This window comes from Mugil cephalus, chromosome 9, assembly GCF_022458985.1.
Source record: "Mugil cephalus isolate CIBA_MC_2020 chromosome 9, CIBA_Mcephalus_1.1, whole genome shotgun sequence".
Lineage (NCBI taxonomy): Eukaryota > Metazoa > Chordata > Actinopteri > Mugiliformes > Mugilidae > Mugil > Mugil cephalus.
The window spans coordinates 21,840,237-21,851,939 of record NC_061778.1 but is presented as its reverse complement, the minus strand read 5'-3'; the positions used below and the strand labels follow the sequence as shown (position 1 = coordinate 21,851,939).

General features: G+C 45.1%; 1 protein-coding gene across 1 annotated transcript in view; it reads left to right on the top strand.

The window, feature by feature from the left end:
- The first annotated feature begins 7,086 nt into the window (after positions 1-7,086).
- ssh2a (slingshot protein phosphatase 2a) overlaps positions 7,087-11,703 on the top strand; it is a 26,172-nt gene continuing 21,555 nt past the window's right edge. The window contains exons 1-2 of the mRNA XM_047593284.1: positions 7,087-7,277; positions 9,655-9,698. Coding sequence (XP_047449240.1) covers positions 7,215-7,277; positions 9,655-9,698 — 107 coding nt within the window. The 5' untranslated portion in view covers positions 7,087-7,214. The remainder of the gene's footprint in view (positions 7,278-9,654; positions 9,699-11,703) is intronic.

Below are 11,703 nucleotides of genomic sequence, written 5' to 3'. Positions count from 1 at the left end.
CCTGCTGGTCGGTGGAGCCTTCCTCCATGCATTCATTGTCTTTTATATACTGACATCGCAGGACATAAAATAATCATCTCAGGTATAATATGACCGTGTGTATTTCAAGTACTATCCCTTCGACTTTCACATTGACTTTCACATATTTTTCACACGCCAGCTGAATCTGTTTCGCGCCAAATGTACAACACTGAGCTGGAAGGACTTCTGACTGATTAACTCTGTTTAGCTTAAATGCTACCAGATCACAATCCAGAAAGCACAAACACCGACGAGGGTCTCTTCCAAGCACGGCTGTGCCCCATGTGATGTAGCCCTGTGCGTCACTGTTTACTATTGCAGAGTGTGTGGAGGACGACAACTCTATTAGCCATTCTCGGTGGCTGTACAACTGAGCTGCCAGCTCAGATTTGGCGTACAACCGTGACAAACAATGTGGAAACGATCACGGTGTAGTAATTTGTGAGAAATCTCGCATCGTTTATATTATGCCTCGGCACATTGACACAGCGTCGCGGCCTCTCGTGATCAAAGGCCTCCGCTGAACAGAAATCATCTGGTGCGCTGAGCCTCTTCAAATCCTGCCTGTTCCGACCTGTCAGGACAATCATGGTTTTTCTGTCAACCTGTGTGCGTCCGTGTACATCTGTGCGCAACACGACGGTTCCTTGTCATCACTGATTAATCCTGGGAATGAAATCTGCAATCAGCAGCTCCGGCAAACACTGCTGCCACATGCACAGAGGAAACGAGGGGGGGAAAAGAGAGCGCGAGCGTTTGAGTATTAGCGAGAGGACGATCTCGAGCTACAAGCTAATGCACCCCAGACGAGCCGTTGCGTATCGTGCATCCAGTGAGGACAGTAGACGTTGAAGTTCTAGTTTTTCTCTACTCTCTAGTTTTCACGCTCCGTCTTCCAGCTTTGAAATGTAGCTCGGAATTGACTTTTGTTTTTTTTGTGCGATTTAATTGCACTTCCCTGGATGTGCACATAACCTAACCGCGTGCTCTCTGAGCTGCGCGCCGTTTCTCCCATATGTGTGAGCGTGTGCGCTTTATTGTGGCAATTTCCTCTGAACTCCCTTCCCCTGGCTGATGGACACGTTCTGTCTTCTCCGGCGTCCCATATCGCTGCAGATCTATATTAAACAGCGCGCCGCGGCCTCCGTTATCCCTCCACCTCTGCTGTACCTGTCATCTCAGCTGCCTGTCTGCCAGCCCCTCTCCCTATCGGGTGCCTATCAGGACCTCCAGCTCATTTCGTCTCTCTTCCAGCTCCCATATCTTCTTATATTCCTCTGTCTTATATTAATTTAGGCAAGCCCGGCCCAGCTCTGGGTGCGTGTGTGCTTCTGCGTACTTGCTCCTTTTCCCACATTTGTCTGTGGCTTCTATCAATTTGAGATCTCCCTCAACTTTATTTGCGCCACGATGACCCACGCAGCGGCTCCTTTTCCACCTCTCACAGAGCGGCAGAGTTTGACATATCTTTCAACTCTCTTTCTGTCTGCCTCTGCTCAGTTCTCCACAGAAGTATTTTTTGTCAGCGATCCGGAGGGTCAGCCTTTATTTTTTCCTCCCTGACAGAAAAACCCTGGCATTTACCTCTCTAACTTGCTCTGCCTGTCCTCTTCCTGTCTTTCCATTTTATTTTCTTTTTCTTTTTTCTCTTGCCACTACCCAGCCTCTCTGCTGATCCCCCGATACTGCCGCCGCCTCTGAAGAACAGGAAATGAAACTCTTTTTTCCTCCCAATCTGTCGCTCCCGCCCTTTATCACACAGAAACCTTGAATCTCTGCAATGACTGTCTCTCAGCCCCCTAATGAACTCATTTTGCACGGAGGGAGAATACCATCTTATCTCTGAGACACACGCTCCCTCTCTCTCTTTCTTTTCGCCATTGCTCTCTTCTCCTGTCTTTTTAGTTCACATAACTGTTGCCAAGATACACTCAGAGGCCCTCGATCTGTTGTCTTCTCATTATAGGTAACGAGGACGATGCGCTGGCTTCGATGCATTTCAGAGTTGAAGTGTGTGAGCCAAGTGAGCACTGAGGCTGAATTTAATGTCACTCAAGCAACAGTCCTGTCATTTAACACGAGGGACGCATGAGTGTGTGTCTCTTGACGAGGTGGCAGCAGGTAGATGAGTCTGTGCCACGACAAACCAACCAAAACTCTCATTACGTACCGTATGGTCATGACGAGTGGTTGCCAGATTAAAGGACAATCAAGAATATACAAAGCACAAGAAGGTTCATTTCATACTTTTACTCAACTGCATTTAGCTCCATTATTATTTTTTTTATTATTATTATTTTTTCCCCAGCAAGATTTACAGACAGGCGCATCCACAAACAGCCCTGTGCTGCTGGAGATGCAGTGGACTGTGCAGCCCATACATTGCCCCTCCCCCACTAACAGAATGTCTGTAGCTGAAAATGCTTGTACACTTAGGCATGTTGAACACTGCTAAAAAATAAGAGTTGGTGATTTGTTTTAAGGACAAAACAAAATAACCGCCCTAACTTTTATGTTGTTCGTAAGTAGGAGCTTGCCAGGTTTTTTTTTTTTTTCTCTCTGGCAAACTAAACTAGATCAACCAGTGTTCACAGATTAGATTGGAGCTATTTTGCTGCTGTTAAGCTTTTGGTAGGAATATGCGTTGATGTTAAAGCCAAGGTGTAAGACTAATACTGCCTGTAAGCTTGACATACTTGGCTGAGAAGGACCACGGGGCCAAAGCAGGACCCCAGTTGTGATGTCCATTGAGAAGCAGGTGATTGAGAGTCAAGCACAAAAAAGTACTGGACAGATTTGCCTCTCTCATGGTGAGGCGGCATAGATTGGAGTCTGTCTGTTTACCTGTTTATTTTTCATTTTGTACGAGACTTGTAACATTTGTTATGATTGTGTCATTTTTATCACGTAAATGGCGGAAGAAAAAGCAGTATCGGCTCCAAATATCGGCTCAGAAAAATCTGCAGCACGTGTCGGCCAACAGCCTCCAGAATTATGTAAGTTTCTTGTGGTGTACTCGTGAGTGGCAAATCATCTCTCAGTAAGCTGAACATACTTGGCATACACTTCAGTCTGTAACTGTTTCTTCGCAGATCTTTGGGATTCACAGCAACCATCATGTTCATTCTCCGCAGCTAAGGAAACCTTTAATCTAATCTAAATAATGAAAAAAAGATGTGAAAATATGGAAAGAAAGATGAAGAGGGTAATTAGACTAAAGACGCGTGTATTCACTTCACTTCACTTGAATTCACTTCGGTTGAATTCAATAGGTCTAGACACTACAGTAACATAAAGAGAAACTTACTGGTGCTCCCATGAACATTTGGTGACAGTGAGAAGGAAAAATTCCATTTTAACAAGAAGAACTATCTCTCACAGAAACAGATTCAGAGTAGAGAAACAATCGACGCTGACTAGGGTGGTGGGACCAGCAAATGCAGATCCTACCTATACCTATACCTGCAGAAAGATGCACTAAAGGAAGTGAAAAAAAGAAGCACATATGTAAATTTGCATATAGAATGACATGCAGAGTAGATAGGTGCCCCAGCAGCCTAGGCTTACAGCAGCATAACTATGAGATGGTTCAGGGTCACCTCAGCCAGGCCCAAATAAGCTTTAATAAACAGGTAGGTTTTAAGCCCAACATTAAAAATATAGAAGGTATTTGCAACCTGAGCCCAGAGGATGTGGAACCGAGTGTCGTGCCTCCACAGGAGGGGACCGAGGTAGATTGAGGCTCCTGCTCCGATTGTTTATCAGTGAGTGCTGTTTTAATTTCAAACATCCTTTTGAAACCGCGTAGAACAGTAACAAAGTTTATTGAGTATTTATTGGATTTCCTTTTTTTTATATGAAATTTTAACCTGTAAATCCCCCGTGTATCAAACACACTGATTACCCATTCATTTGGTTCAGTTGTTCCATTCATGTCCCTGTAGTTTTACCACATTAGACACTTTGACTTGTCAAAAAAGAAAAAGCACAGGTGTGTTAAATAACGGCGCCCTTCTATTAAGTGAGGAAAGCCCAGGCGTGCACACCGACTTACTGACACACCTAAGTGGAAAGAAAATGTGTCATTAACAATTATAAGTTATATTTGTGCTTTTCCTGCTGTGACTGCAAAAAGACAATTTTCATGGAAAAGGTGTTTTGTCACATTGAAACCTGCTCTCTATGATTTTCTAGGTAAGATACTGCATTTACTAGGAAAAAAAGGAGTACCTAATTAAGCATTCATCGTCTTTAAAACCTGATGGAGAACATCGCTGAATGCATTTATTCATATCATTAATTAAATGTTGTTAAGTGTACAGCTTTACACCAATCCAATCCTTTCCAATGTAAAGCTTTTCAGATAAACTGATCAGTGTAAAATTACACCCCACAGCTCTTAAAAGACACAACTGTGTGAACGTTTGCAAGCTGTAAGTGATCTGACTGAAATTAGATTAATAACAGCAATGATCCCGAGACAGTTTGATACAGGACTGACACAAAAGACCAGAAGGTCGTGAAGAGGGAATCATTATGTCCATCTAAATTTCTAAACACATACGGTGTCTCCATTAGCTGCAAAATGATGCTGTTTGAAATGGGTTGTGTTACTGTACATGGCTAATTTCTTCTATCGACTCCACCGTTATTCCACTGGTTTTCAGTGGGGTTACACTGCCCCCTGTCGGTCTTAAAGATTATCATGACTGTAAAATCAGAGTGGCTTGTACTAACATGAGATGACCACAAGGAGCGCACTGGTAATCGACGGAAAGGAGGCGAGTGAGGGAGATGGAGCTGCGGATTGAGGACATATCACACACACACACACACACACACACACACACACACACACACACACACACACACACACACACACACACACGCTATCTTTGAAAGGACTTTCTATTGACATAAAGGTTTCTTTCTTCTTTCTTTCCAAATTAAAAAATGTGAGGTCAAGAACAGTTGCCCTTCAAGGACATCATGCAGTCCTCACACACAACTAAAACAAGAACACACACACACACACACCCAAGCACAAAAAATCACTCTTACATCATCATTAGATACTTTCTGCATTCATGAAATAACATGAAACGGTAGCGGGGGAATACCACAGTGGCGTTTATGTGTGGCTTCCATGTTACCATGTTTTTGTGTACACAGCCATGTAACCTCCCTGTGTCTCACATGCACACAAACACTGCAAATGATTGGATCACAGACCAGAGAGCAGAGATTTAATTACGAGGAGGATTGTCTTTAGTCGCGTTGTCTGCACCTTGACACTAAGTCCCTGAAGTAGAGTCATCCTCTGCTCTAATCCTAATCTTGTTTCCTCCAACACATCCACTTTCTGTTGTATTTAACTGTCCCTGGAGGATCTATTATTCTCTCTCCTCGTCCTTTTCCCCCTCTGCGAATGTGGATTCACGTCTTCAGGACGTCTTCAGTTGTTCTTTTGACACCATGCTTGCGACGGTTATAATACGTGCTGCTAAAAAGGCAGAGATGCACATGCACGCCGAAACAAACGCTCCTGATTAGACGAGGGTACCGCTATAAAGATCATAAGACAAATAAAGGTGTGTTTATATGCACAGATGCTCTCGCTCTCACACACAGGCACGCAGTGTGTAACGCCTAACGGGCTACACCCTGCAAACTGCAGAGAAGGATGCGGAAGGGGGAGGACGGGGCAAGGCCAGGCCATCCATCATTCTGTCTTGCTTTGATTTGCAATCATTTCTATCATGTGCTTTCTCAATATTTGATCTGTACTTTCTCAATGTCTCTCCCCATACCCCTCCATCCTCCACGCAATTACTTTTAAGGCCTTCGAGTGCAGTGCAATCGCTGCTCTTATTCTCCGGCGCCAACTGAACATCTCCAACATCTCGGGTTCTGTTCTGTTTGGTCGCATTTTCTCTTGCTCTTCCTCACCACTCGCGCCCTTAACGCCAAGGCTTATTGGATGAATAATGGCAAGGAAAGGAGGGGAGAAAGATGGAGGAGGGGGATGGAGGAACACGGAGGAGGACATGGAGGAAGAGAATGAGCGAATGAGGCAGTGACCCAGATAATGCAATGAGGTGAATCAAAATGAGCCTCCTGTCCTCGTGCAGACCTCAGTGTCACGCCCAGACTGATTGTTGGTGCTCTCTTAGCAGTCTTTCTCTCTATATATATAAATTAATGTTTCAATTTCACTGATCGATTGTATATCTCCTCACATCTTACCTCTTCTCCCCTTCATGACCCTCTTCTGACTTGCCTTTCCCCATTTCCCATCATCCTTGACACACACCTCCCCCCTTGCTCTGGCACCCCCCGCCCCACCCCCACCCCACTACTACCGCATCCCATCTCCCAGAGGAGGTGTAAGCTAACTGAAAAACAGAGAAGGAATGAGATGTAAGGTCATGCCTTCTTTTGCAGCAGACCCTGTGTAGGAATAGAGACGAACAAGCCTGCTGAATGTACTACTTCATTCATAACTCTACTTGTCAACTCAAACCCTTCAACAGAGACGCACACATACTGTAGCAACAGTTTAATATCTCAGCCTACCGCATTGATCCTTATTCATATCAGTTTCATTGATCGATAGGTAGTGACGTTAGAATGAATGGGAAAATAATTACTCATTAAGCAGCCAGAAACCCCACTTGACAGCTGGTTAACATTGCGCATGCGCGTAAACCGGCAAGGTAGCCCCCCGTGAACCCCCCCACCCTCATTACGTTAAGCCAACCGGGGTAAAGCAAGACGTAAAAGGAAGTTCAGATATTTACCTACCAAAATAAAACCAAAGAATTGTCAACACAGAAACGACGGCGTGTATTATCATATAAGAGACTGCCTAGACTCGCCAAAAAAATCATATTAACAATTTAAGTTTATTTTAAACACCTAATGAATTCGTTCCTCTCTAAACAATTCAGTATTGTGTTTATATCAGCTCACATGATATTTCATGAATGCGCTTCTTTTTGTTTTGAAAACAGCAAAAACCGGATGTGGATAGTTATGTTCGACTGTAGCAGGAAAACTAAGCAGCAAACCACCACCAGAGAAATAACCTCGGGATCTCCGGGCGGTGTACTGTAGCTCCTGCCCAAAATAATGTCCAGTGTCACGGCGTTTCATTCTCCGAGGTGACCGAGGTCCGAGCAGCAGCAGCCGGGATGTCGCTGGTCACTGTGCAGCGGTCGCCGACACCGAGCACCACCTCCAGCCCCTGCGTGTCTGTAAGTGTCCGTGAGCTGGTCTGACATTTCGGCTGCGTTCCGTTGGGCGAGTCGGCCGAGTTTCCCCGTACATGGCCGGCTAACCTAACCTAACTAACGTTAGCTGGCAGCTGGCATAATACCGAGCCCTAAAGCTAACCTTCATGAAGCCTCGCTTCTCAAGTATTTTCTTCTCCTTGGCAACTGGTTTTATTTTTCAATTCTTGTGAAGTTTTGTCAAACTTGTTTGTAGCTCGGTGACGTTAGCAGGGGAAGCTCTTGTTTCCGAAACCACGTCCTCCTCGAGAAATTCAGCCGTTTCAGTAAATGCTTGTTTGTGTGTGTGTTGCGTTATATTATAATTACATATGTATGCATTTCTGTGCTGGTTAGAGGAGTGACAGTGACGCAGAGGAGCTGCCTGGAAAGAGAAAGGGTAGGTCCGGCAGTCCTGACAGAGGGTCCGAGGCTTCCCACGTCCGGCTTCAAGCCCCTGACACAGAGACCGGGGTGGTGGTGGTGGTGTGACTGCCACAGATAAGACCTGTGCCTTCACCCCCGACTAGGACGAGAAGTGCTCTTTGAGAGGACGGAGAAAAGACAAATAGACATTAAAGACGCATCTTAACACAATATCAGCATGGTTTCGTTACATGCAGCTCAGTGACCAGCTGTGTTGCAGGTTTGGAGGCTGGACTGATGGAGAATCACATGCACGTCCATGCAGACAGATACATGGTCAACAGACATCAAAAGCTCTGAGTGTCAGGAGGCGGCTGTATGGCTTTGAATGCTGACTAAGTGGCGGCGATTAAGGAAAATGAAATAAAAGTGAATCATTTCCATAACTTAATAACATCACTGAGGCCATTGTTGAAACATCTGAATTAGTCCGTACATCTTGGATACTTTAAATTCGTTCGGAGGCATCATATGCTCATGGTGTGATTTAAGGTGAGTTTCTCATTGTGCGCTGAACGTCGGCCGAGGCTACCAGCTGCTTGTCATGAGACTCTTTTCTGCTGGGAAGCAGCCATGTGAGCGCTCTTGTGAGATGTCTGCTGCTGCTGCAAGGGTGAAACCTGCGGGAAAAAGGCAGCGGGATGGGATAACGTATGCACAGAGGACCTGGGAATGAGCCCCTAAAAGAAAGACGCACCGATTTACAGCTTGAATAGTGCTTCCACTTCAGCTTTTTTTTCCTGCAGTGTCCTAAACGTTGCATCTGCACTTGGGGAAACTATTGACCAAGTGCTAACGCAGTTAGCATCATTTTCATTCAGCACAGTGGGGAATAGTGTCTCTACACTGTTAGTCTACAGTAATCTGCCTAGCAGCACACTGAATTCCCTGTTCTCATTGGATGTACGACCACTCCCTACCTACACATCCACGCGTTGGCATAGTAACCGTGGAGATGAGTCTGTGTCCACCTATAGCCATCTAATTATTTTATGCACATATTAGAAGCATTAAAGACATGTATTTGCAGTATGTGATCGTGCTTTGCAGCAGTGTGACGGTGCGCTGGTAACACATATGCCTTTGAAATGTGCTTAGAAAGCCCTTATGTCAGGTGTGTGAGTCTACACATGGGCTCCTGTTTCTCCTGTGCCACAACATTTTGTCTTGCAGGCAGGCTGTTAGTCTGCTGATGCAGAGAGCATCATTCAGCCAGCTGCCGCTGCAGGCCTAATCACATCTGTGGTAGGAACAGATGAGAGCGCCCCTCTGCTCCCCCTGACCTGACCTGCTGTATCCATCTCTCATCCTCCTCTTCCTCACCCACCATCATCACCATCATCATCATCATCTCACGTTATCGTTCATCGCCACCAACATTAGCATCTGTATTATTGTCCCGTGCCTGTGCAAATCCACCCGCACTCTCGCGCACGTGCGTGTTTTGGCGCGACGCGGCCGACAGATTGACGCCAGGGAGAAAGTTCCCTGAGTTTGGGAGGGATTACCGAGACGCGCTGGGATTAAAACCGCGTGCGTGTGGTGCGCTGTGCTGGTTTCTGTGGTGGGGGAGGATGATTGAATTTTTAGAAAAAGAGAGACGTACGGGCAGAGGGTCGGAGTGGGGGCGGGGGGGGGGATTTTTGGACGCCGAGTCCGTATCAGCCTTATCTCTGGTGCCTGCTCCGACGCTCTCTTAAAATACCACACGCTGGCTCAGCCTTGTGACAGTCGCACACGAAAAGCTTCATGCGGACGCCCTAGCTGCCAGCCACTTCGACGCTCCTTTAATTCAAGATTAATGCAAGAGTCTAACTCAGCACATGATGCAACTAGGCGGTCAATATGACGCAGTTTATTTGTTTGAGAAATGCCGATGGTGCTGAGCTCATAACGCTGAAGATGTTTACTTCACGTTTTCTGTTTGTCTCCGCAGGAGTCGGGCAGTGGTGAGGATGACCGTCGCTCCCAGCCCAGGAGGTGAGACCATCAACAGTTTCATCTCCAGTTTGCTGGAATACAGTCACTCACATGCTGCCATTCAACAGCATCTGTAGGAAGTGTGATTGAAACTCAGGCCACAAGGGGGAGACTGTACATCACTACAGATCTCCTTCATGCACAAGTCAGAAACATGAGTGCGGTTTTCCAAGTATTTTCTCACAGTGCAACACAACACGTATTTACTCTGTTAAAACATATAACTTAAGTAGCGTAGTGTCCCACCTGAAGACGCAGCCCACTGCTCCGACTCTACACACTAATGTGTGAACAAATGGATGGGTCAGAAATGCAGAGATGGAATCCTTCCCATGAGGGATCAATAAGGGAACTAGTTATTTATTTATTTACTTTATCCAGCCACTATGTGTTTTACATTTCATACAGTGTTACTGTATAAATGATTTGCATTTGACTGTTGTGCTCAAACAAGTTTATTAATTACTTTTGGTTTGATCAACAAATGGTGTCTTTGTGCGGCCTCTCAGTAAATATTTGGTCAGTCCTCTGATGACTACGCTAGATTTGCATGATCCTGCCTTATGATGCTGCGGTTATGTCGATGATTTGCTTTTGACGGGCGTATCTGTATCTATATAAAAGACAAGGACGTCAGTGTGGTTATTGTGCTTTTGTTTAGATGACTCATGTGACTCATGTAATTATGTCACATCCCCGGCCCTTCGGGAGCGGAATGAAATTCACGTACTTTATCGAGGCCAAGTTGAAGAACCTGCGCCGTGTGTGTTGTGTGTGACCTAAAAGCAGCTATTGTTGCGCACAGGAAGACTGCCTGACCCTCGCAAAGCCTTTTATCATTTTAAATGGTATCCCTACATTATATAGTCTGCCCACGGAGTCTGTAGCACACAGTCATTAAAGAGGGAGTGGAACATCAAAGCGTATTCACCTGTTGAATCTTTGATGGACTTTGTATGGGGCTTTTTTTTTTTTTACTAATCTAAACTTTGAAGTGCAATCTAAATAGCACGGCTTTATCATTTAATTTTCCATGTAGAGCCTTTGTCAGTAATAACTCATATTTTATTGTTGCTGCTTGTTATGGCTGTAGGTAATGTTTAATACAGCAGGTAGTGAGACACGGCAATAAAACGTGACTGAAGCCTGGACCCAGACAGACAGTTCCGATCTTGCAATCTCTTGTAATGTTGCCCAAATCAGATACGTTGTAAAACTGAAGACGTCACACAAACTGTAAGACATTTGATAGAAACACCAAACATAACCTCAGATAATGACGTGATTTGAGCCGGAGTCCCGTCTCTAAAGGAGCTTCCTGTCAGTCTACAGCCGTGTTGTCTGAGCTTTGGACGGTGGTGCTGGGAATCAGCACAGTGTATCCAGCGAGTTCCGCTTTATCAGAGAGGCTGAACTTCTCCGCTGTGTCATTTTCTCTTTCTTAACCTTTGGGCTTTGGCCGTAGCCCAGTATCACTCTCAAATTTCAGTCATGCGTGTCTCGCAGCCTTTAACAGTACGTGAGTCCAGCGAGACCTTGCCTGGCAAAACCAAACGCATCTGAAAAAAGCTGCACAGGCTCCCACTAGTCTGCAGTTGTTAGGAGGGTCAAAGTCTTCAGTCCTGAGCTCATTCACACGAAAGGATAATTTGCACTTACAGTCAGCCCACAGATTGTTTTATTCTGTATGCGTACAGGATATTGGCCAAGAAAACCATGTTGTTAGCAGGACCTTTTGTGGTCTGAGTTACTATTGAACAAGGCATAAAAAAAATACGGTGTCATATTTTGTCTCGCCTGAACTTCCTGTATTACACCTCAGTACGGACTCGTACTAAAAATGGATCACTAATCTCGGCCAGTGGTCAATGTCGTAGCAAATTTGTTACCAGATTTGTCACATACATCTCTGGATTAGAAACAAATCCATCTGAAAACACGTCAATATCGTAATATTGAAAAAACAAACCATCAAACATCATAATAATTCCCGTTCATGATTGCA